The 27768-nt window shown below is 35.7% G+C and overlaps 1 protein-coding gene across 1 annotated transcript in view; it reads left to right on the top strand.

Annotated features, from left to right (window-relative positions):
• The window catches only part of ADAMTS19 (ADAM metallopeptidase with thrombospondin type 1 motif 19), a 218438-nt gene that overhangs the window by 157051 nt on the left and 33619 nt on the right, over positions 1 to 27768 (top strand). The window contains exons 15-17 of the mRNA XM_024761933.1: positions 9150 to 9307; positions 13028 to 13181; positions 23650 to 23785. Coding sequence (XP_024617701.1) covers positions 9150 to 9307; positions 13028 to 13181; positions 23650 to 23785 — 448 coding nt within the window. The remainder of the gene's footprint in view (positions 1 to 9149; positions 9308 to 13027; positions 13182 to 23649; positions 23786 to 27768) is intronic.

The following is a 27768-nucleotide window of genomic DNA, read 5'->3' as shown; positions in this document are numbered from 1 at the left end:
GCCCACCATCACGCTGATACCAAAACCAGACAAAGATGTCACAAAAAAAGAAAACTACAGGCCAATGTTACTGATGAACATAGATGCAAAAATCTTCAACAAAATACTAGCAAACAGAATCCAACAGCACATTAAAAGGATCATACACCATGGTCAAGTGGGGTTTATCCCAAGAAGGCAAGGATTCTTCAATATATGTAAATAAATCAACATGATACACCATATTAACAAATTGAAGGAGTAAAACCATATGATCATCTCAATAGATGCAGAGAAAGCTTTTGACAAAATTCAACACCCATTTATGGTAAAAACCCTCCAGAAAGTAGGCATAGAGGGAACTTACCTCAACATAATAAAGGCCATATATGACAAACCCACAGCCACCATCATCCTCAAAAGTGAAAATCTGAAACCATTTCCACTAAGATGAGGAAGAGGACAGGGTTGCCCACTCTCACCACTCTTATTCAACATAGTTTTGGAAGTTTTAGCCACAGCAATCAGAGAAGAAAAGGAAATAAAAGGAATCCAAATCGGAAAAGAAGAAGTAAAGCTGTCACTGTTTGCACATGACATGATACTATACATAGAGAATCCTAAAGATGCTCCCAGAAGACTACTAGAGCTAATCAATGAATTTGGTAAAGTAGCAGGATACAAAATTAATGCACAGAAATCTCTTTGCATTCCTATACCCTAATGATGAAAAATCTGAAAGTGAAATTAAGAAAATGCTCCTATTTACCTTTGCAACAAAAAGAATAAAATACCCAGATTAAAGTGAAGTAAGTCAGAAAGAGAAAAACAAATACCGTACGCTAACACATATATATGGAATCCAAAAAAAAGAAAAATGGTCATGAAGAACCTAGGTGCAAGATGGGAATAAAGACGCAGACCTACTAGAGAATGGACTTGAGGACACGGGGAGGGGGAAGGGTAAGCTGGGACAAAGTGAGAGAGTGGCAGTGTATATATGGACATATATACACTACCAAATGTAAAATAGCTAGCTAGTGGGAAGCAGTCTCATAGCACAGGGAGATCAGCTCGGTGCTTTTTGACCAGCTAGAAGGGTGGGATAGGCAGGTGGGAGGGAGGGAGACACAAGAGGGAAGAGAGATGGGGATATATGTATATTTATAACTGATTCACTTTGTTATAAAGCAGAAACTAACACACCATTGTAAAGCAATTACAGTCCCATAAAAATGTTAAAAAGTAAAAAAGAGAAGGTGGGATTTGAAAAATAAGTGAATACAAATTAAATAAATAAGTAAACTACTGTTCTTTTAAAGACATCATTAAGAAAATAAAAAGGCAAGCCATAGTCTCAGAGATAAATATTTGCAATAAATTTATCATGAAAAGAATTTGTATCTAGAATATATAAAATGTAATTTTCATGAATTTCTAATAGATAGAAACAAATATTCTTAACCAATAGTTATAAAGGAAACAGTAAAGTACAAATGTTTATATTTATTACCTGCCTTAAGAAAAATAAGATTTTTAGTACATTTGAAGAGCCCTTGTGCCCCTCCTCCTATTTTATAGTAAATTTTGTATAAAACTGGTACTGTTTTTCCTTAAGTGTTTGAACGTTGGTATTTTCTTTCTGGGAAGGTTTTTGAATCCCAGCCTAATTTCTTTTGTGTGTGTGTGTGTGTGTGTGTGTGTGTGTGTGTGTGTGTGTTTATAACTAGTCAGATGTTCTTTTAATTCTTGTGACAGATTTGGTAATTGGTGTCTTCAAAGAACTTATCTATTTCACTTATCAAGTTTATTGTCTTGAAGTTGTTTATAATATGTCCTTATAACACTACAGTGTCTATATGCACTATAGCAATATTTCTCCTCTCATTTCTGATGTTGTTAATTTTTGTCTTCTTTTCCTAATCAAACTAGAGTTTTATCCGTTTTTGATCTTTTGAAATAACCACCTTTTAGTGTCATTAATTGCATCTATTGTTAATCTGCTTTCTATTCAATTGACTTTTGGTGTTTATTATTTTCTTCCTACTTACTTTAGGTTTAAATCGATTTTTTTAATACCATTTTAAGTTAGAAACTTAGGTAATTGATTTTAGTCCTTCTTTGTTAATATGACAGTTTTTCTAAGCACTGCTTTAGCTGCATTCCACAATTTTTGTAGGTCATACTATTTGTTTGAAATATTTTCAAATTTTCATTGTGGCTTCTACTTTGACTCATGGGTTATTTGTAACTGTATTGTTTAATTTCCAAATATTTGTAGATTTTCTAGTAGATATTTTGTTATTGATTCCAGTTTAAATCTGCGTGGAAAGAGAATATGCAGTTGATCCTTGAACGACATGGGGGTTACGGACGCCTACCCTCCATACAGCCGAAAATCCTAGTATAATTTATAGTCAGACCTCCACATAGGCTCTTCCTCCATATATACCGTTTCTCGCTATCCGCGATTCAGTTCAGCATTTGTGAATTCAAACATCAGGGGAGGTGGGGATGGGAGATCATGTAGTTAGTAGTGAAGTATTTACCATTGAAAAAAATCCACGTACAAGTGGCCCACGCAGTTTACATGCACATTCAAGGGTCAGCTGTACTGCCTGATTTCAGCTGAGACTTGTTTCATGGCCTATGGCTTGTATTGGTTAATGTTTCGTTTATACATGAAAAAAAAATTATCTTCTGCAATTGCTGACTCTTCTCTAAATATCAGTTGGCTCCATTTGGTTCAGGTGTTCTATATTCTTATTGATTTTCTTCTTTTATTATCTAAGGAAAGAGAAATCTTGAAATCTCTGATTAAAACTGAATTTTTCTGTATCTCCTTTCAATTATGTTAGTTTTTGCTTTGTGCATTTTGATGCTTTGTTATACACTTAAGATTTTATTATCCCCTTAATAAATTTTAAATGTCATTTGAGATTTTACATTTAAAGTAATTTAAATTTAAATGACACTTTTAAAAATTATCTTTTGATCTTAGAATATTCCTTTACCTGACATCCAGGCTATCTGATATTAATGTAGCCAATACATCTTTTTTGATTGGTGTTGCATGCTTAATTCTTTCTGCCTTTTAGGTTTAATCTCCCTATCTTTCATTTTTAAACTACATTCTTGTAAATTGAATATAGTTGGCCCTCTGGCCTGATAATCTATCCTAACTAATATCATAGTACATTTAAACATAATATAATTATGTGAATATTGAATTTTTCTATGTATTTCATTCCTTTCTATTCCTTTTTTTCCTCTTAATCTGGCTTCTGTTGGATTTTTTTTTTAGTAGTCTGTTAATCTCCTTTATTTGCTTAGCAGCCTTGTATAGCTCATGTTTTATATTTTCATTGATTGCTTTACTGTATAAGTTTTTAACTTATTATAGTCTCCCTTCAGATTATATTGTGCCACTTTACATATAATATACGTTCCTTAGAACAGTTGAATTCCCTTTTCTTCCTTCCCCTCCTTTGTGCTATTATACATTTTATTTCTACATTTTATATAATCAACTTATTTTTACATATGCTTTAAGCACCAAAATACATTGTAACTATTTATGCTTTAAATAGTTAATTATACTATAAAGAAATTTTTTTTTTTTTTTTTGAGGTACATGGGCCTCTCACCACTGTGGCCTCTCCCATTGCGGAGCACAAGCTCCAGATGCGCAGGCTCAGGGGCCATGGCTCATGGGCCCAGCCGCTCTGCGGCACGTGGGATCCTCCTGGACTGGGGCGTGAAGCCGTGTCTCCTGCATCAGCAGGCGGACTCTCAACCACTGCGCCACCAGGGAAGCCCCTATAAAGAACTTACTAATGAAAAAATTATATATTTATTTTATTTTATTTTTTAATTTTTTTAAATTTTTACTTAAGGATAGTTGATTTAAAATGTTGTGTTAGTTTCTACTGTACAGCAAAGTGAATTAGTTAAACATATACCCACTCTTTTTTAGATTCATTTCCCATGTAGGTCATTACAGAGTATTGAGAAGAGTTCCCTGTGCTATACAGTAGGTCCTTATAAAATAGACAACTAATAAGGACCTGCTTAGTTATTTTTGTACATTTACCAGTACCAACATTCTTCATGCCTTCACGTAGACACCTGTTTCCATCTAGAACCATGTTCTTTTAGCCTGAAGAACATCCTTTAATACTTCTTGTAGTGCAAGTCTGGTGGTAGCCAAATTTCTTAGATTTTGTTTGTCTGACAGTATATTTATTTCACCTTCATATGTGAAGGATATTTTCACTGAATATAGAATTCTATATTTTGTTTTGTTTTGTTTTTTTCACTTTAAGGTAACGTTTCATTGTCTTCTGGCTTGCATTAGTTGTAATGGTATATCCAGGGAATTCTTAAATCCTTTTTCCCCTATATCTAGTAATATGCCTGTTTCCTTTTTGGCCACTATTTTTTTTATGATTCCATGCTTTTTATCTTTTATACTTTTAACTTTTTATTTTATACTGGAGTATAGTTGATTAACAATGTTGTGTTAGTTTCAGGTGTACAGCACAGTGATTCAGTTATACATATACATGTATTTATTCTTTTTCAAATTCCTTTCCCATTTAGGTTGTAGATAATATTGAGTAGATTTCCCTGTGCTATACAGTAAGTCCTTGTTGGTTATCTATTTTAAATATGGCCACTATTAAGATTGTTCTCGCTTTCATTGTTTGCCAGCAGTTTGATTGTATTGTGCTTTGGTATGGCTTTCTTTATGCTTATCCTGTTTGGGTTCCAATGTACTTCTCAGATCTGTAGGTTTATGCTTTATATTAGATTTGGAAAAATTTTGAACACTATGTCTTCAAATAATTTTTGTGCCTACACTCCCTTTTCAGGGAGCCTTTATTCTAGGACTAGACCAGCTTTATTTCTAATATGCAGCCTTTCTAGGTTCTCCTCTGAAGAGTCTGTATGTTCAGTAAGATACCTTCACTCTGATAGCATAGAATGCATATGTCTTCTAACCCTACGCAAGCTCCAGTAGTTATGCAGTTTACAGGTCCTAGGTAATTACTCTTTTCCCAGCCTTGCAGAATTTCACCCCACGTATTTGCAACTTAGTGAAATATTTAGTTTCAGGCTCAAAGGAACACCTTTGCAGATTTTTTTCTTTTGCTTTTATCATATTCGTATTTTGGTTGGTTTTCTTAATTACTGTATCATAGAAAAAAATGCATTGTTTGTTAATGGTTCACTTCGTTTCCTTGAAAAATACCAGAACTTTTAGGAAAAAAGACTTCATTTGTTTCTTAAGAATTTAGTAATTATCAGTTAACTATAGGATTTACAGAAACTCAAGACTTTAAAAGAATAGTGCAAGTAAACTGAGATCATTCTCCTTTAAACTACCATGATAGTTTCTGCCACAAAAATTTTTGACAGATGAAGGATGAAACAAATGAAACAGTTATTTTTGAGTGGCTCTAAGAAATTCTATTGTAGAAGTTTTAAGTTGCCAATATTTGGTGTAATACCATGCTGCTTGATGTTAATGGATAGTGTTGTAGGAATTAGAAGGTAGTTAACTTCTGTAATAGAAAACAAAAAAATAACTGTGAAATAACATACGCTTGACACTACCCCCCACCCCGCTGCCCATATTCCCTGTGTCCTATCAAAACTCTATTGTGTCCTACCTGCCAGGTACCTGGTTATTCCCATTTCTTTCCCTTGGGTCATTACATAAACTAGTAAGGTTTAAGGTAACGTCCAAAAGAGACGTAAAAGTGGAAACGAAAGACTTTAAGGGCTCAAAGACAGACAATAAGATGAACTGATAAATGATAGGGCTGATAGTTAAGTGTAAACAGTGAGAGTATATAAGGAGGCTGTTGCAGCTAAAACAGGATGGCGGTCTCTACACAGCAGCATAAATAAGTGAAATCCTCTAGGTTATGTCCCTCACACTATGTCAGCTTATGAAATATTTTGAAGCTCATTGCTGTGTTGCTCCCTCTTCTCCAGTACTCAATAAAACAGATTCCAGCTGCCTTAGCCAGTTTGAACTCCATTCTCTGTGTCCTCATCTCGCTGAAGCCCTCATTATCTGTGCTCTGCTTGAGTTCCCCCTCTCTGTGGTGGGGCCTGCTAAATATCTTCAGGCAGAAAGTCAAGTAATTTTAGAGAGCATTGGGTCTCCTCCTCTTAGGGATCACAGTTCTCTGTTGTCCATTGTCCAGTGTCTGGGAACAGTTGTTTCATATACTGTCTAGTTTTCTAGTTGTTTACAGGGGGAGAGATGGTGCAGTTCCAGTTATTCAGCTATGGCCAGAAACTGATTTTCTAAAAACGTTTTTAAAGCTAATGAATTAAAAACCAAAACCAGGAAACACCACACACCCAGAGTATTGAGTCTGCATATAAGGTTGCTCTTAAGCTTATAAATTGTGTGGGTTTTCAGATACATGCATGTGGCATTTGGGCGGGGAATGCTGAATTCCAGAATACCAGTTGAGTCTCAACATTATACTATAGTCACCACAAAAGGTTTTTAAGGCATTTTTCTTAGAGATTTTCAGGAAATATTCCTTTGTAATAGTGCTATGAATATATGTTGAGATACAGGAAAAAAGAATGGAATTATACTGGCCGCAGTACAAATCTAGGCCAAAAAGACTCTCAGAATATTTAATAGACCTTAGAGAAATACAAGGGTGTACTTTACCTTTTAGGCAAAATCATTATTTTTTAAATCAATCTAGCATTATCAGAAGTATATCCATTTGTAGATGGTAAGAGCTATTTGCAAAGTGTTGAGAGTTTTCTGGCAACATATTTCCCTTTCAAGTTTAAAATTCAAGGTAAACATTAGTACTTGTATATTTTTCATACATCTGAAAATATTTATGCTTAATATTTAATCTAAAACATTCTACTTTATATGCAGTATGTGATAAAGATATTACTTGGTAGAAATTAAGAGGTAAAATTTCAATATTTCTATTAACATGTTGCTTATAATAATGAGAATATAAACTCCAGAAAAATCTCTTAGTGGACCAAAAAGCCTTCACAGATAATTTATAATTTGCTTAATTAATTTAAATTTAAAAGGTAAATAACTAATAAGCAAATAAAAATATCTTTAACATCAATAGCAAAAAGAGACTTTTCTAAAAAACTGGATTGTTCAAAATTCAAATCCTGATATTTCTCCTCAATCATTTTTTTTTGCTAGCCTTTCCAATCTCACTGTTTGCTTTTATAACCCACTGTTTCTCATACTAGAAACGTGGCATCATCTCTGACACTTCCTTTCACACAGGACAGCCAAGTCATCATCATATTTTATCAATTTCACTCCTAAATTCCTCTTTGCACTCTTCTCTACTACCTTAAGCCAAGCCACCATTACTTTCCATTGGGCTACTATTCTGTCTTCTCTATACAAATTTGTCCTATGCAAGTCCCTTTTCTGTACAATATTGTTCAAAATCTTGCATAGTTTTATATTTTTTCTTAGGAAAAACCCTCTAAAAGTTAATAAGGCTTATAAGGTCTGGCTATTCCTTACTCTCCAGCCTCATGAGTTCCTGATCCACTTGAGTACATGTGGCATCTGCACATTTGCTACCTGATTCTCACCAAGCTGCAGTGGTGACCTTGGCATCTGTAGTTCCCTCAGTCTTGAACACTCTTGCTTCTCTTTTCCCCTGGCTAGCATCCTCCATAAATGACATCCTTCAGGCAAGCCTTTCCTGATTCCTCCCTCACAAGTTTCAGCGTAATTATAATTAGTTGGTTACTTATGACTTGATTAATATCTGGTTTGCTAGTTAGATGATAAGTTCTATGAAGCCGGAGAACATATTTCTATTGTTCATTTGGGAAGTCCCAGAACTTTGAGTATTTCTTGATTTATAGAGGATGCTTGATAAGCAATGATTTAGGCATGATTAAATATTATACAAGAGAAAGGTGCTTTCAAGGAGTTGTTCAGAAATGGACACTCTTAGTCACTGTTATGAAAGCGTAAATTCTTGCAAACTTTATGAAAATCAATTTGAAATTTTTTCCAAATCTTTAAATGTTTGATTTCTTTGACTCTGTAATTCCAAATCTGGGAATCTATCCAAGGGAAGTATTCAGGTATACAAATATTTAGTGTACAGTGTATTTATTTGAGCGTTATTTACAATATTAAAAAGTTGGAACTCCTCAAACATTCAATAAATAGAGATTAGCTTAAATAATATTTTGGAAGATTTATTGGCTTATTATCAAAACATTTTCATAGCATTATGACATAAAAACCTTCAATGAATCTTCATGTAAATGTTTTTGAAAGAGAAATTCAATTATAGGGGAGAGTTTAAAGTTTAAATAAAAAATAAAATCATTTGGAAAAAACATAAGGAATCCTTAATTTTAAATGATAATCATGGCATGTCACTTCCATGTTATGAATCTCATTTAAATAGTAGCACAGATCAGGTCAAAAAAGAAAAAGAAAAAAAAGTATAGGTAAACAAAGTTACTCCACAAAATTTCATACAAATGATGGCTGTTTGTGGGTGAGAATTAGCATTTATCCTCCATTCTTGTACACAATAACTCACAAACTAGGGATGTTTAAAGGTTATGAGTTCTGTTTTTAGAACTAACACATTATCTTTGAATTGTTTTGTATTGAACATAACCCTGTCATTCTGATCTGTTAGTTAACATTCCATGTCATGATCTTTCTGACATCACACTCTTTCCTGGGTGGCATAGGAGATACAGAGCATGTATAAGATGTAGTACCAGCCTTCACATTGTTCATAGGATCATTGCATAGACAACATAGACACACATAAGCCTTTAAAATAATAATATGTTGTTAAAGAATAAATGATTAAGGGACACAAAATAAGGTTATAGACATCAAGTGTTCAAAGGAGGTTGGAGGAGACAAGGATAAACGTGACTGTATGGTTTGTGGACAGCTTCAGGGGAGAAGGAGAACTTCCTATGGCATTTGCTGTGATTGCAGACTTTCCCAAAGAGGAGATGCCTCATGTTTTGCATCAGGGAGAATTGACCATTTAGTTTAGAAATGAATGAAATGCTTTTAACAAAATCATGCAAAGTGGATAGTGATTAATGATGCTGACTTGTTAATCTCATAATATTTTATAACTTTTTTATAGCTCTCCGAGACACTGGAAAACAGTCTATTAATAGTGACTGGAAGATTGAACACTCTGGAGCATTCAACTTAGCAGGAACTACTGTCCATTATGTAAGACGAGGTCTCTGGGAGAAGATCTCCGCCAAAGGTCCTACTACATCACCATTACACCTCCTGGTATGAGGGAACGAATCGATAACATTGCATAATCAGCTTCCTATGACAAAGGACACTCCCACCGTGCCTTCTCTTATCTTTTTTCCAAATTTGAATTGTCAAGTAAACATTTAAAATTATTTAAGAGGTGGGTTTTTAGGGTTTTTTAATGTGTTTGAAATCAAGATGTCTAAAAATGGAAATTATTACGAAAGGAACACGATATTTTAGGGAATTCACGGACTCACAGTAGAAGTGAATTAGCAGGCAATAAGGTTCCTCTTTCCCTAAAAGCATATGTTTACTAACCAGAGTGGATGTCTATAAAGAGAGTGCTATAATATGGCAAACCGTAACATTTCATACATCTGTGAAATGGGCATTGCCTGAATCTGTATAAAATACCTTTGATAAAATGGTATTGGTCCCAGGGGAAAACGTTTGGTAAATATCTAACAAGGCTTCCAATTACCCCATTGTGTTCTTACTAGGTTAAGTGATTCCTGTAAAGAATTATGATAATTTGAATGCTTGGGATAATAAGTTTCTTTACCATGTAGCAGAAGACTAGGTCTGAGTTTGGAGTGAAAGAATCAGGACATTGGGGCTCTGCGCCCTCGCTCATGGCAGGTTCACATACCTCTTTTGACCTTGATCATTGCAGTCAATGCTAATGGCTCAGGAGTTTTTTCTTCTGGTGGCAAAGTCTGAGATTCACACACTTCAACACCTCTTTGAGTCCACACATAAAAACAACTCTAAAATACAGCCAACTGACTGTTTATTTGGAGTGTAGTGTGCCACATTATTTAATATCTCCACACAATTAAAGTTGAATTCTTCCTCAACTGGAGACATCTGTGTTGCCAGTATAGCAGCCAGAGGTTCAAATCTCATACTGGCCCATTTGCTTTTCCTACTTTAACATGCCTGCAAATCACCTGGGGTTCTTGTTAAAATGCATATTCTGGGGAGGAACCTGAGACCTGCATTTCTAACCATCTCCCAGGTGATGCCACTACTGCTGGTCCACTGACCACGTTTCAAGTAAGAATGTTTTAGAGAACTGCAGTCAATAGACTTTACCAACAGGAATATGCATAAAGGGAGCAGGGTGAGTTGCATGGGGGCCTTCTGTTCTGAATCTTAATACTAGTAATAATATACACCATCAAGCACTGAGAGTCAGACCCTATCCAGAAGTGCTTTATGTTCATTATAGCACTTAATCCTCAAAATAACCCTGTGTAGTATGTATTATTATTACTCCATTTTACAGATTAGAAAACACTAAGTATGTAAAAGGTTAAATACTGTGCTCAGTGCCTCCCAGTAAGTTACTTAGCTTTGAATAAACTAGGTGTTAATCCATCTTCTATGCTGCCTCTCCTGATGCAAAGCTTAAATCTACGTTCTTTACACCAGACAGCCTTGGATCATGAGTATGCATATACTTTAAATAATTATTTTGTTCATTTCCCCACAGTTCCTCTAGATCCTTTTATTTAATTTAAGTTGGAAACTCCAGTGTGTGCCCTCTGCCATCTGGAGAGAGGAAAAAAAAAATGACTAAACAAACATTGTATGACCAATATCTGGCTCTTTCCATGACTGGGTCACTTAGAATAACAACATTATCAACAACAAACATTTGTTTAATGATTGGGTTGCAGAAAACGCCATCAGGTTGCCTCCCTTATTACATTAATGTAAACTACATTTTTTTTAATGAAAGAAGACTGAGCCTCTTTTAGTGAGCCTCTAATTCAGAATCTTAAAACAATATATGTGAGACCTCAGTGTTGGGCAGAGGGAGTTTCCTTGCTGCAGAATCCTTAATCTGACTGGTAATTACCAAGGTTTTTCCTGGAAGCATGAAACATAATTAAAGTCAGTGAACTATGTCTAAAAGAAGGCATCTATGTGACCTGGATTTATTCAGTAATCCAAGGAAAACTGCACTTCTAAGATATTTTTCTTTAATGACTATTACAGATTGAAAGCTGGTACTGAATTTTGAAAGGCAATACCTTCTGCTGCCATGCTTCAGTATGTGCCCCTCAACTGTAATGCGGTCACACTTTCCTTCTTGCAAAGAATACTGCCAAGTTCGAATGGTTTAAGAAAGAGCTAATCATTTTGTAGCCAATGTCTTTATTTTAAATGGCATTAGGTATTCAAGGACAATCTAAAGTTTTATCGATGAAAAGGTAGTTTTTTAAGAAAAAAAGACATGATTTCACTTAATTAAATAAGTTGGCAAATAATTTATTTATATGTTCATTTCATCAATTTGAAAATCATGTAATAGTCTGGTTATTTCCATAAACAAGGTGAGTCCATCTCTCTCTTTTTTAACTCATTTAGCTGAAAAGTCACTGGCAACATGAAATGAGATATTTAAAGCCAAAATAAGCACTGTGATATACTTAGAAGTAGTATCCAGTATGTTAGTATATATGAATTTTTAAAGTATTATTTTTATTGTTGATATAGTTGATTTATAATGTCATCATACTAGTTCCCCAATCCACATATTAAAATGTATCTGAGTATTTCTGATAATATATTGAGGCAGAATCTTAAGAAAAAGAAGTAAAGAAAATTAACCCTGGGCTCATTTAAATTTTTTCCTATTAAGTGTTAACTCTGTAACCTGTCATTACAACCACCTTGATACAGATTAAATATTTAAGTTTTCTGATACTTCAACATAATTTAAAATTTAGATATATATGTTTTTATACATCACAGCATGTCATATAGACTGCTTCCATAAATCCTCAGATCCATAGAAGTGATATATTCCATGAGCTTGTTTGACATATTTGGTGAAAATGTATTTATAAAGAAACATATATTCTCATTCATTCTTTTATTTAAAATGAGTATATTTCAGGTATTTTTCTTTCATTTAAAATATGTATGCTTGCCCATGATGATGCAGTTCTTAGCTTGATACTGGGTACCATGGGAGAACAAAGCAGACATGGTCCCTGCTTATGGTTTAGTCCATGTAGCCCAAAGTTCAATCATTCTCATACATCCTTTATGGTTTCTTACACTGTTTACATATGTGTACATAACTGTACCATTATTAAGTTAATTTGCAGTTAGAAGTTCTTTTTAACGTAAATTTCTTTTCAAAGGAAATGATCTTTATTATAAATGGAAAATTAGTAACCTTGCCAAAGTTAAACTGTAAGCATACATGGAATAAAATTCTTGTCCTCTAATAGGCTTAGAAGTTCTCTACCCTTATGGAGTGAAATGATTTCCAAAATCTTCTCTTCCTCTGTTGACACAGCGACTTATTGTTCATCTTTCTCTTTTATATGAGTGGAACGGCTTCATTTGCTATTAGATCGTGGGTTATATCTTGATGTTATGTAGGACACATATCCCTGTCCCCCCTACTAAAGTCATCTCATACTTGTACCATGCTTTGAGAGACTGTCTAGTCCATCAACTTGGGAGAGAGTGATGTGGTATCTCTGACCTTATTCAGGTGGGCTATTTTTTCATGCTCTCTTTAGCTCAAAGGTAAGTGTGTAACTCCAGTGATTTCAGAAGTAGGACAATTTTAACATTTAAGCATAATAGCTCAAGTCTACTATGTATTAAAGGAGCATGCACACCATGCAAAACGCATTTTAAGGTATTCGTATCCTTAGTTTTATGCTTTACATTGAATATGCTCTACTTTGATCCATCTGCCTTGATCACTTTTATATATTATAGGTGCTGCTGTTTCAAGACCAGAGTTATGGTCTTCATTATGAATACACTATCCCATCAGACCCTGTACCAGAGAATCAGAGCTCCAAAGCACCTGAACCCCTTTTCATGTGGACACACACAGGCTGGGAAGATTGCGATGCCACGTGTGGAGGAGGTGAAGTATTTTTCAGTATTTACCTTTCCAAAACAGCTTCTTTTCTGATTAACCATTGATAATTAAGACAGGTCCATAACCCCTTATCTAAAATTTCAAACTCCATAAAGGATTGGAAACTGAAAGTTTTTTGCGACACGTTTAGTGCCTGACTCCCTGAACTATTTTGCAGCAAAAACTGGCATGAATTGAAGAAAGGCTACGTATAGTTGTTACATATGTCACTCAATATGGTCACTCATTGCATTGCTTTGCATAAATATTAACACTTATGGGGGCTGCCCTAGACACCATACAGGTTGTTATGTCATATACTTACACTTTTATATTTACTTGGGACACTATACCAGTTAGAGTTCAGAGAGATGGGAAGAAACCAACAAACCATATTAAAATAAGTAGCCAACAACACTGGAGAAAAAACATGCAAATGAGAATGCTTTTCTGTAAGGCAAGTGAGAAAGTATTTATTACAAGAAAGAATGGTCAACTGTATCAAAAGCTGCTAATAAGTCAAAAATAATGTGCATTGAAATTGACTATTACATTCAAATATATTTATTGTATTTCAAAAGATATTATATTTTTATATTTGAAACATAGAGGTCAATGATGACCCTGTCAAAATTACTTTTAATGATTTGGCTCAAAAGACTAAGTGGAGTGAATTCAAGAGAAAATAGCATGTGATGAATTGAAGAAAGGACTAAAGGTAACAGGAAATTTTGCTGAAATAAGAAAGCAGAGAAATGTGGCATTAGCTGGAAGGGAATATGAATCAAAGAGTTTGTTGTTGTTTTTAATAGGGGAAATTATACATGATGATTTCCCAATGTGAGTTTTCTAGAATAGAACAGAAAACTAGTGGTGCAAAGGAGAGAGCAAAAAATTTCTGGAGTGATATCCTTAAGTTGGCAGGATGGATGGAATGGAATAGTTGGCTTTGGATAGAAATATGGAGAGCCCATCACTAGTAACAGGAGAAAATACAGTATTTTGAACAGAAGCAGATGTTGGAAACTTGTGGTGGTACTCTTTTGGTTGCCTATTTTATCAGTAAAGGCCATTTTGCTGCTATTAAAGGTGAGAAAGGAGATATGAGAATTTTGAAAAGAGAAGAGATGTGAAGTGGTCACTTAAGAGAGTGAGAGAATGAATGAAATGGTACATGTATTTTGACTTTATGGTAGCATTGATGGTCCACTTGAAGTTGACAGTCATGAATTTAGCTTGACGTACATATCATAATGATACTTACCCTCCAGCTATGTACAGCATACAGATGCACTTGTGGTACAAGTTTTGGAATTGCCATGTGAGTATAATAAAACAAATGGAGAATCCGCTTGACCTGAGGTTGTATGTAAGGAGTTGAAAATGATTGGCCATGGGATTTAGTTGTATAAGGAGGAAACTAAAACTACAAAGGACTTTGAAAGACAGTGAAAAGGTGGTAGCACTAATGGATTTTAGGGCCTGGTGGAGTTAAAGAACTTTTGGACTCAGGGAACTTAAGGGAGAGGGCTGGAAATACAGGAGATGGTGACAGAAAATAGAGCTAAGAGTATGGAGGGGATATAGTTATTAGTAATAACAAGACCAGGAGAGTTAGTGGCTTCAGTGAAGTGAAAGTACAGATCTTTGGGAAGAGAAGTATGCCTGGAACTGAGAGACCTCAGTGTTGGAAGAATCGTTCAAATGGCTATAATAATTGCCAAAAAAATGTGTTAGGAGCAGTATTAGAAAATAGAACAATAATCCAGGAGGTAAAATCTTAGAGTAGAAACAGAGATTGAATCAGGGGTTGGTGTTCGGTTACGGCAAGAAGGGGACTGCACTGCATAGTCTGCTCCAAAGCTGTAGGTTTAGGAAGAAGGAAGGGAGAATGGTCTGGTGGTGACAGCGAGGGGCATGGACACCCATGCTCTCTAGATGCAAAGGTATGGGGTGTAAGCAAGAAAATGGCCACCCACTGGCGGCGGTAAAGGAAGCAAGAAACAGTGTCCTCAGGAGAGAGGAAAAGGGTACCGGGAACATCCAGAGGTTTGGAGGCTGGGGAGGAACGGCTTTTGCTGCAGCACTTGGAGCTCTGGGGTCACCAGAGCAAAGGCAACATGGTGGGCAGGGGAAGGGAGACATTATAAAGAACATACTTTGCTCCCAGGGGTACAGAGTAATTATAACAAAAGGATTTCTAGTCACTCACAATTTAAAAGCTTGTAGCAATCACCCTTGGCACAATGAAATTTTCATTGGCCATGTTTCCCTGGGGTCCCATTATCACCATGTGACTTGGGATCCTGTGTCCTCAGTCCTCTCCTGCTGATGACCCCATGTACACCCAAATTCCTATTCCTCTGCTTCTCCCATTTCTTACTGATGTCAGGGCCCATTTCATTTAAGCGGTTCTGATTCACATCCCCTATCCATAAAAAAACAAAAACACAAATAGAAACAAACACATTTAAAGTGAAGATCCACAGAGTTAGAACTTTCTTCTTTAATATAACTCAGCCGCCATTCCATGATGGGTTATCTGGAAATGGAGCAATGAAAAGGTTGCTGGTTCCTGTTACTGCACTGAAAGGCAGTCATTAAAATCTGTTTACATCTGAGACTCTAGACAGGAAAATGTTTGCCCAGTGAATTTTATTATACTCTTTTTTTTTTTTCATTCTGCCATAATTGTGGTCTAGTCAAAGCTCCGGAAGTAAACATACAGAACTTGTCAGTCTTCAGTTTGAACAAGTGAATTTTTAGGGTTAAAAATTTTTTCCAAAATCACATTAATTGCAACCTAGAATACGTTTTGTCAATTGTCAGGCCTTAAGAAATAGAGGTTCAATGTAAATTATTTTAGTTTCAAGGTCAGAAGGGCTTTTAGATATTCTTAAGCATAACTTCATAATTATTAACATGAGAAAAGTGAAGTGCATTAGAGATTGAGACTTCCCAAGGTCACAGGCCCAATGTGGGAGGAGCCAAGATTAGAATCCAGGACTCCAGAGTTTAAGTCTTCTTTCCTCCATGTTATATACTTCCTTCAAGAGCAGTTCAGGGGTTTAGTGTCATTCTTTTCCACAAAGTATGTATAGCATGTCCCTTAGAGATTACATAGGTTTTATTTGTTTTTTTTTAATTAATTTTTATTGGAGTATAGTTGCTTTACAATGTTGTTAGTTTCTACTGTACAGCAAAACTGACTCAGCTGTACGTATACCTATATCCCCTCTTTTTGGAATTTCCTTCCCATTTAGGTCCCCACCGTACATTAAGTAGGGGTTCCCTGTGCTATACAGTATGTTCTCATCAGTTATCTATTTTATACATAGTATCAATAGTGTATATGTGTCAGTCCCAATCTCCCAGTTCCTCCCACCCCCCCTTTCCCCTCTGTATCCATACGTTCTCTACGTCTGTGTCTCATTTATACTTTGCAAATAAGATCATCTATACCATTTTTCTGGATTCCACACATATGCGTTAATATACGATATTTGTTTTTCTGACTTCACTCTGTATGACAGTCTCTAGGTCCATCCACGTCTCTACAAATGACCCAGTTTTGTTTCTTTTTATGGCTAATATTCCACTGCATATATGTACCACATCTTCTTTACCCATTCCTCTGTTGATGGACATTTAAGTTGCTTCCATGTCCTGGCTATTGTAAGTAGAGCTGCAATGAACATTGGGGTGCATGTGTCTTTTTGAATTATGGTTTTCCCTGGGTATATGCCCAGTAGAGGGATTGCTGGGTCATATGGTAGTTCTATTTTTAGTCTTTTAAGGAACGTCCATACTGTTTTCTATAGGGGCTGTCCCCATTTACACTCCCATCTACAAACAATAAATGCTGGAGAGGCTGTGGATAAAAAGGAACCCTACATAGATTTTCTTTGGATTCAAAGAGATGTTTTATTTAATATGTTAAATAAGAATTTAGATATGTCCTTACTTTTATTTCAAATGACTTATTTTATAAAATAGTCCTAATTATAAGCAACCTCTATATGATTTGCACTTGAATAAACCTTCTCTCTCAAATCTGTTCCATTGTGTTTAGTCAAAAGTTTTCAATTATCTCTGACTATGTTAATAGGACGTATATTCATTTCAATGCCAAAATATTTCTGGGCATTTGGATATTATTTTCCTTTGCAGTTCATAAATAAAGTGGATGGACAAGGTTTCAAGAATCGCATTATTTCTGACTCCGTTTCGTCGATTTTATAGCCAGAAAGAGCTTTGTAATCTTTCAGCATATTCATGAATTAGATGAGAGTAAGTTCAAAGCACAGAACATTGGAAACAGACTCATGTAAAATTTATCTTCAGCAGCAAAGAGGAATAATAGAACTATTCTACTTCACAGAAATATTAAGCAAGAAAGAGCAAATAAAGTATCACAGGGCAGTATAAAATTTCAGTGTTTGACATGTTATTTTTTTGAATACAATTTTAAGGCATCACATTCCAGAAATAAGTGGGAAAAAGAAATTTTAAAAAAATGCCTAATGTCCAGTAGCTAAATTTTTATCAATATCTTTTACATCAGTATCTCAAACTAAGTTTTAAAATTACCCAAATAAGAGTTAACTGATTATGCATTTCTATTAATTTATTAATACCAGTTGTTACAAGATAACAAAAGCCTAAGATATAAAAACTTCTTCTTTTAGAAGAAATATTACTTTAAAATATCTAGTAATGCTGGTGATCTCAAGTAAATTTTTCAAGCAGTTTAACTTGTACACTTTTCATCACGATCTTGTCAAATTCAAATCATAGTTCCAGAAAAATTTGAATGGATATATCATTTTGTACTTCAGCATTGGCCATTGATATTAGTCCTTTTATTTTCAAACATCGTAAAACATATTTGTGAAATAAATGTTTACTTTGCATTGGTGTTCTAAAATATCTAAAAACCTTTGAAGGGATGTTTTAAATTTATTTTGGCACCTCAGAAGTAGGGGTCAGTGGATAAAGGATTTTTTTGACATAAAAGACTGTTTGAAATGATCTTGGTCTTCAGAGACATCAGGGATCTATCATTCCATAATATCTGAGGGTTTTTTATGGAGTCAGCATTCCACATACTATATACAGTAACTGCATTACTCTAGGACTTTAATCTAGTAGATGAATTAATGAAATAAAACCTTGAATGAAGGCCCCCAAATTTAATAATGTGTTTTGAAATAAATGAAGAGTTAAACATGCTTTTAAGAAATCTGAATAGATACAATTTGAAGGGGGAAGAAAATAAGTCAGCATTCCACATTCTTCACATTAGTCCAAATCCTGCTAGCTTATGACTCTCATGCTATAAACCTTGTTTTGTGATATCTTCTAGACATGGCTTTCCTTGTCCATGACCAGGTTCTCAGGAGGCATCCAAGTTTGGGGGTCCAAATTGAGGAAGTATTTCAGTATACCAATACCTGTATCTTATGAAGGGTGCTGGGTTTTTTCCTGTTTTTCCCTTTCACAGGCACTTTGCATGTACCAAAGTAAATGTTATTAGCCAAAGAAAACGCACCAAAATATATTTTTGCTCTTCTCTGCATTATTTTGTTTTAGTAATATTTAGTGCCATTTTGTATTCTATTGATGCTTTCTTTACTTAAATTAATAGGAATGTTTATATTAATGTAAACTCTTTATAAACTTGAATTTAACACCTAAATAATAATCCATGTATTAGATTTGCCATATATAATTATTTCCCATAATTATTCATTTAGTTTGCAAATGATTTTTTACCATCTTAGGAAACAGTGTTGAGATGAACCTCTTAGTGCAGGAAGTACTTTGAGCTTGAATTACATGTTTATATTTCATTTGTTGATTCCTTTACCAATACTGACTGTACTTGCACTTTTGCTGGATGATTCAAAGATGAGTACTTTCTGTTTTTAGAAAATTTACTATCCACCTAGTAGGGGTTAGATAATAAAAAAAACACCATACAGAGTGATATGGGGAATTGTAAAAAGCCTTCCAGGGATATGCATAGTTGCAAAGGCCCTGGGGTTAGTGAGAATGTTTATTACTAGAGTGAAAAATATGAGGATCAAGCTGTGGGAAATTATTTGACCAAAAAAGTAGAAAGAAGGTAATTCGTGAAGGTACTTAAGTGTTATGCTAGCACTCAAGTTAAATTTAACTTGAAGGTTAGGGGATTACATTAAAATATTTGTGTGTATGGAAATGATAAGATCACATTGGATTGTTTATTGAGTGTTATGAACAATACAAAATACAATTTTTTATTAAAATAAAAAATGAAATTGTCATTTTAATATTAAGCCCAAACCTTGAGGGAAAAAATGTTTTATAGAAATGTAAAAAGAATGGCTAAAAATTAAAGGACATGACATGACATTAAAGGACATGACATTATGTAACTCTAAGAAGTGCTCAGAAAAAAGACCTTCTTCGTCATTAAAGTATTTTTACTTTTGGTTCAATTGCTTGCTAGTCATTGTTAGTTCAATAGAAAATAATTAAGTAAAAATTTTTAAAGAAGAATGTAAAGACAGATGACTATATATAGTCTCTTTCTTATAGACTTCCCCAGTTTTAGTAAGACATTTGGATGAATTGTTGTACAAATTGTGGTCCATCCACAGCAGGAGTTACTAGTTGGCAGTAGAAAGAAATAAATGATTGATACAACAATGAAGATGTACCTCCAAGGGGATCATGCAGAGTAAAAAAGTCAGTCCCCAAAAGTTATACACTGTATATACACTGTATATAACACTTTTCAAAACATTCTTGAAAATATTATAGGAATGGAGAACAGGTTAGTAGCTGCCGGGACTCACTGAGTGGTGGATGGTAGGGGAAGTGGGTGTGGCTCTAAAAGGGTAACTGGAGGGATTTTTGTGGTGATGGAAATATTGTACATCTTGACAATATCTATGTCAGTGTGCTGGTTGTGATACTGTACTCTAGTTTTGCAAGTCATTACCACTATGGGGAACTGGAAAAGGGTATTCAGATTCTCTTTATTATTTCTCACAAGTAGATGTGACTATACAATTATTTCAAAATTAAAAAGTAAAAATTTTTTTAAAAGTTTGAAATGTCCCATAACAAACAGAGAATTTCAGTTATGCATATTAAAACACTGAACCCACTCCCCAGATTGTTTCTACATGTATGATGCAGGTTTTAGAAATGGGATCTACCTGAGTAGACTATAGTTTTATTAAAAATTTCCATTTCATGAGTTAAATACAGAGCATAGAAAAAAAATCAATTTATCACTGAGATTGGAAAAGAAGGAACACAACATAATATGTACTCTGTTCAGTGTCTTCAGAGAACAAAGAAAGAATCAGTAAATAAAAATTACCCCTCCTTTTCAGATTTTGCCCAAATATGGTAATAAGATGAATATATAATGGTTATTGTATTTTATTTGTAATTATGTTCAAAACAGATTTCCCCAATACTGATTTAGTGGGAATGACCCAGAGATGAAATTAATTGCCATAAAGCAAATAATACACTGTCAACAGCTTGCAGCTACTCAAGGTTCAGGCAGAAGGCCAGTTACTTCATCACTTTCTGTTCATCCCTCAGTTCTACAGTACTGGATACGTTGTAAATACTGCTGTTAGATGCTATAATGGAAATTTCCTGTGTTGGCTGGGACATAAAACTATCAAACAATAACATTTCTGTATGGCTTTAAGATCCTAGTTGTATTTTCATAGGCATAATGTGCCTGTAGCTGAGCATTAGATTTCTTTTCTTGATTCTTTTGTCTTTGTTCAATGAAATTTTTAAAAAGTAGGGCTAATCCCTCTTCTAGCTGCCAAAAAACTTATGATGTGAGGGTCTTTGCTACAATGTAGATGGAAATGTTCCAATTCATACTCACATGCCTTCATACTTTTTTAGAGCACCAGTGAGGTGCTCCCTGTAATGGTGCCAGTGCCTGTATCTCTTTTGATATATCAGTAATTAAAAGATTTTTTTTCAAAAGCTCAATATGTTACCTCTGGGCCAACATAACTAAGGTTAGATATTTTCTGAGTAAAGGAAATAATGCAGTGTAATTAGCTCTGAGTTACTCGTTCTGTGGCTACACTGAAGTTCAGCAAAGGCTCTCTGGATATTGTCTGTTTGTCATCTTTTTGTGCTGTAGTTGGCAAAAAGCATTAAATTTAAATTAGTTTAGACAACTACATCTATTCTATAAAAGAGTGTCTTATAACTATGAGGTTTTAAATTAGATTTTAAAACTAATATTTATATTTCATAAAAGCAACATTTATTTTAATCCTACTTTTAGGTAGGCATCATTGTCACGTAGAAATAATACTTACATATGCTAGCATTATACAAAATTTGTGTTACACCTATTTCATAAAGGTCATATAGGAGCACCTGAGGCATAGGAAACTAGGTGGAAGTTGACCAAAAACTTCCCAAATTTTCACATTTAGGTAACTCCTACCTAGTAAAGCCAGTTTCTTCTGTGAAGAAAAATTAACATCATAAGTCATTTCTGCTTATCTAGCAGCTTATTTGAAAATTATTTGAAGTTGGTGGGTATTGAACACTATTATGATTAAGTCTAATGCCTCACTCCACCCTTCTTGACCTACCAAGGAGTAGCCTGGACAGCCCTTAAACATTTGCCTGGGGCTTGTAAGGTTGCCTTTCCTCTACACATTAGCATAAGCTTACCTGACTGCATGAGCTGCACAGGTCAGGCTAGTGGACCTCTGAGACGTGGCTGTTGCATTAGTTAGGCAGCTGGCACTCCACATAAAGTCCTTGCCCCAGGGACCGCAATCCAGCCCATGCTCCATTTGCCAAGTCATGCAGCCTTGTTCCAAGGCAACTTCTCGGTGGAGAAAGGAGCACCTGGGGGGTACCTTTTACTTATCTATGGTTGGATGTCCATCTCAAGGCCCTCCCCATTGTTGGCCCATTGGTGCACCCTTCACTGAGTGCCACGGAGTCCTGGTTGAAGGCATGCCTTTTCCCTCTCGAAGGAAAAGACCTTTTACCTGCTTGGCACTCTTGTCTGTCTTGAGCTCCCATAGAAAAAATTGCATTGCTCCAGAACTCTGGGATTCTCCAGATAGAAAATAATTTAGCCAACATTGTGCTGCCTATGCTAGAAGATGGAACTAAAGATCTAAATGTTTTCAATAACGTGACATGCAGTGACCACAGATATAATTATTAGTTAATCCACATATGTATGTAGATATAGTCATGTTTTTATACTGCAAGTTGTCATGGGACTATGCTCAGTGTTGTTGAGAGGGTAATCAAGGAAAGATCCTGAACCGGTTTCTATTCTTTTGCCTTCCACTTGGTTACCCCTGTCTCTCCCAATCCCCCTCAAGTCAAAGTAAAAGATACTCAAAAGTTATTCAAAGTAGCTCTCTCTCTCTCTCTCTCTACATCCTTTCTTGATGCCAGCCTCCTTCTCTGTTAATTAAAGAACAGAGTGACCTCTCTGCCACAAGCCCAGGCTGTCCTGTTAGGCATGACCAGTATGAATGCTCTGAGCTTCCTAATTATCATTGCATGATAGTCATAAGCTCCTAACTAATGGGCCCTTCAATAGTGACCCAAAAGACTTGTGATTTTTTTTTTTTCTTAATCCTTCATGACCTGTCTGGCTTTAAAATTATTGGCTGATTTAATTATTTTATAATGTCAAACAAGTTAAATTAAATTATTAAATCCTATATAGATATTTAAACTTTTTTAGAGAAACAGAATCAGCACATATGTAGTAGGCTTTTTCAGTGTAAGATGAAATAATAAGTGTTGTCAAGCAAGTGTGCTTATAGGGCTCTAAGCAAAATGAATACAGCATACAGAGAAAGGGGAAAAGCCAGTTTTCTGAAAGCTGGTGGAAAATGGGAAAACTCCCATGGCTTTTCTTAGAGAACAGGATAATTAGGGAATGAGGGTTTCTTGAATTCTTGGGGTCTTTACCAGAAGTGACAACAATATAGGTCTGAGTTATATTCAAGAGAAGCTTGCTTCCCATAACTTGCCCCCTGATGGTATATACAGCCAGATGGTAAAATGTGCACACATTTATATGCATGTTTATGTGCACAAAGGTTTCATACAAATACTGCTTTCCATCACTGAATGCTAAAAGATGGCACAGTCCTTTATAAAGATCTTTAAATGACGTCTTATCAACTTATGCACCATAATCCCTTTGTATTATAAAACTTGCCATTTAATTGCTAACAAGAAAAAAAATTATCTTCCTTAAGCCTAGAGTTACATTTTGTTATATAAATTATAAAAATGTCATCCTCATTGATCTAACCAAAAATTTGTTTAAAATATGAAAATTACAAGTCTAGGAATACCTCGAATAAACATGCATATAAGACTATGCAATAAGTCCATTGCATAGAGGCCTAAAATAACATTGCTTTTTATGTTTCTTTGCTCTTTTCAGGAGAAAGGAAGACAACAGTGTCTTGTACGAAAATCATGAACAAAAATATCAGCATTGTGGACAATAAGAAATGCAAATACTTAACCAAGCCAGAGCCACAGATTCGCAAGTGCAATGAGCAACCGTGCCAAACAAGGTAACCCTGTCCCACCACTCATTTACAAAATCCCATTTTCTTAAAAACAATGCAGCGGATATGTACCAAAATGTAAGGCTTTAAATAAGCAAGGTCTAAGAAAGAAAGATAATTAACTTGATGGAACGAGTGTTAGAAAACCAAGGTTAGGATTGACCTCAACTTCAGCTGTTGTCCACAGTGTGAAGACAACTCCTAACTGGATGGCAGAGGAGTATTTAAAAGTATTTGGTAACCTGTTGGTCACCTCTTCAAAAATCTGGTTATTTGGTTGAATTCGGCTACTCATTCCTAAATTCTCCAAAATGGTGTTTTAAGCACTTGCCAATGACGATATAAACTAAAGTGGGACTGGCCAGGACCCAGTCCCCTACACAACAGTGGGGGCATTTGGTCCTTCTGGTGCCCAAGGCTAGATCCTCACTTCCTCACCCCAGAGTCCCCAAGGCAAACTGTTTGGTTCCTGATCTCTGATCATCAGATTCCCGACCTGGGTCCTAGTTATTCGAAAGTTGGTTGCTTCGGTCCCATGTGACTTCCCCAGTGAGTAATAAGCAATAAAGCAGGCAAGAAACTCATGAGTAGGGGATAGAACCGCAATGCTGAGCACCTTAAAGTGGTGTAAAAGAAAGGCTATTTCTCGGTAACCAGCAGAGATGGGTGAATGGAACCTTAGTATGATTTGGGGGTGGGCTTGCAGCAAGGCTGTGCAGAATGGTTTCAGGCACAGGGCTCCCAAAAATCTCTGTGCTTTCATATAAAAATTAATGTTGGGCTTGAGTGGAACTCAGCCCCAGTGTCAAAAGTCCTCAAAACTTTGTGGGACAGAATGACCAAAAGAGTCTGAAGCTGGATTGATTCCTCTAGAATATGGAGACACAGACTTTTATTCTACCCTGACACTCAGAGATTTATTGAAGCCCAGTGAGTTAGGGTGTATTTGTGAGTTCTTAGGGAGTCAAACAATTGATCTCCTCTCCCAATAGTTTCTGCAGTGGAGTCACAGCGAATGTGTATATACTGCAACTTGGATACGCAGAGAATTTGTAGCTTTGGAGCACTCTCTAACTAATATAATCTTCCTCGTGACCTTCCACCACAGTGTATGGGGAAGTGAAAGGAGAGGGAGAAACAGAGTTGCCAATTAACTATATTTAGGCTTTTCTGTCTTCAGTAATCTCTAATGCTCAGTTCTTCTGGTTTCCCTCTTCGCCCACCTTCCCCTTCAGAGGTAGCACTGCATCCCAAGTTCCTTCTATTTCTGGCTTATTGCAAAACTCAATTGTTAAGCCCTCCAGATCTGGCTCATGCTATGTCAACCAGCTTAAAAGAATTTGGAAAATCTTGTCTTCCTCTACAAAGCTGAAATTTCAAGACTTGCTTTTCTGTAGACTCAGTGTATTTAAGGTATCAAAAGCTGATTATCTACTTTTTCCTTTCTTTGCATTCGTGCTCTAACAATTCTTCCCTCCCCCTCAAAGGGAAAAATATGCTTCCAGAGAACAGAAGAGTGGTATGTAAAAGAATATGCAAAAGAAAAACGTACATTACTTTCAATAATGTTCAATAATGCCCTTTGCATGAGCCGGACTATATGCTTTTCATCTAACTCTGTAATTACGTGTTTTTGTTTTGTTTTGTTTAACATCTTTATTGGAGTATAATTGCTTTACAATGGTGTGTTAGTTTCTGCTTTATAACAAAGTGAATCAGTTATACATATGTCCCCATATCTCTTCCCTCTTGTGTCTCACACCCTCCCTGTCCCACCTCTCTAGGTGGTCACAAAGCACCGAGCTGATCTCCCTGTGCTATGCAGCTGCTTTAATTACGTGTTTTTATAAGACAGGGTAGTAATCAACAGAAAAGGTGACCTAGGGAAATATTGTTGCCTACGGTCAGGTCCTTGGGTCTTTTCCATTCATTGCTAGGCAGATAACAGATGCTGAGTTTTTAGCTTTTGCCCTGTCAGCTAAAGAACCTGGATTTTTTTGTTGTTGTTATTACTATTCCTAAGAACCATCTTTCTCTTTTTTTTTTTTTTTGCGGTACGCCGGCCTCTCACTGTTGTGGCCTCTCCCGTTGCGGAGCACAGGCTCCGGACGCGCAGGCTCAGCGGCCATGGCTCCCCGGCCCAGCCGCTCCGCGGCATATGGGATCTTCCCGGACCGGGGCACGAACGCGTGTCCCCTGCATCGGCAGGCGGACTGTCAGCCACTGCGCCACCAGGGAAGCCCTCTTTCTCTTTTTTTAATCTCTTTTAATAGACATTAAAATGCTAATTTATCTTTTGTTAAATAATTTATTAAAATGTTTCAAAACACCATTTCTTTTATATACCATATAGCTTTCCCATTTGGATAAAAGAGCAGGAGCTTTTTCTGATATATCAGGAATCTTGAATGACCTGGATTTGAGGACTAGAGCATATTTGTCACTTCTGACCTGGTCTGTGAAGAATCAGAATGTACAGTACACACCATTTATTGTTCATTCACTGACCTCAGCTATCTTGGGGGAAAATGCCTTGATAATGACTTGGTAAAATGAATAGTTTTAAAAGGTTGATACATTTCTGAGTGAGAGATTTTTGCAGCTGGAGACTGGAAGTCTTTTTGTTAGCAATTATTATCTTCTTTCCCTTGGAAAAGGAGACAGTGTATTTTGAACCACCAAGAAGCAATGTCAGTGAGGTTAACCAAAATACTGGAAAGTAAGAAATGGACATGGGCAATCCTGAGGGGTCATCACAGGAAATCTTGCCAAGATTTACTGGTATAGCACAACGTTTGTTCCTCTTGCTTCTTCTTTTTTCCCCACCATGGTAAAAAACATTCTAATTACCATTCACATTTTTTGAAAAAGTCACCAAATGGCCTGATGTAACCCTATGTACCAAATATAAAATATATTAATGCACTAGTAAATAGCTTTGTAAGAAGGAGGCTTGAAGATGAGGAAATGAGATAATTCCCAATTAGATGAATTCTAAAATATAAAATGTTTTCTCTCACTACACTATGTTTCGTATTTTTGTTCTTATTTTTCAGCAGCTTTCCAAGGAATGAAAACAGTAACCTTTTATCATTATACTAAGGATTTCTAAAATATATTTTATTTAAAAAATTAGGATTTCATGAAATTGCAAATACTTCTCTTTTCAGTAGTGTCTTCCATAGTTCCATGGTTGGTTCCCTAGTTGAGGGGAAAGGCATATAGATGGGTTTAAATTATGCTTATAGCCTAGGTATCCTTGTGCAGAAAGATGAAGCACAAACTGAAATAAATTTGGGAGATAAATATTCACTTTAGGAAAAATCTACTAGGGGACTCCAAAGCAAAATGGTAGGTCTGCATCATACTTGAAAGATGAGCAGACAGGAACTTCATTAGAGGCAGTACTGCAGTGCAAATGTTATCGTGTTTAACAGCAATCGGTTGCAGGTGATGGCCATAATACATTAGTGATTACTTCCTCCAGATAAGTAGGGAGTTCTCTGTGGCATTCCTAGATATTTTATTCTTTTTGTTGCAATGGTAAATGGGAGTGTTTTCTTGATTTCACTTTCAGATTTTTCATCATTAGTGTATAGGAATGCCAGAGATTTCTGTGCATTAATTTTGTATCCTGCTACTTTACCAAATTCATTGATTAGCTCTAGTAGTTTTCTGGTAGCATCTTTAGGATTCTCTGTGTATAGTGTCATGTCATCTGCAAACAGTGACCGCCTTACTTCTTCTTTTCCGACTTGGATTCCTTTTATTTCCTTTTCTTCTCTGATTGCTGTGGCTAAAACTTCCAAAACTGTGTTGAATAAGAGTGGTGAGAGTGGGCAACCTTGTCTTCTTCCTGATCTTAGTGGAAATGGTTTCAGTTTTTCACCATTGAAGACAATGTTGGCTGTGGGCTTGTCATATATGGCCTTTATTATGTTGAGGAAAATCCCTTTATGACTACCTTTCTGGAGGGTTTTTATCATAAA

The sequence above is a fragment of the Neophocaena asiaeorientalis genome, unplaced genomic scaffold, assembly GCF_003031525.2.
Source record: "Neophocaena asiaeorientalis asiaeorientalis breed wild unplaced genomic scaffold, Neophocaena_asiaeorientalis_V1.1 scaffold385, whole genome shotgun sequence".
Classification (NCBI taxonomy): domain Eukaryota; kingdom Metazoa; phylum Chordata; class Mammalia; order Artiodactyla; family Phocoenidae; genus Neophocaena; species Neophocaena asiaeorientalis.
The sequence above is the reverse complement of the archived record's forward strand: the minus strand, read 5'-3'. Positions and strand labels throughout refer to the sequence as shown.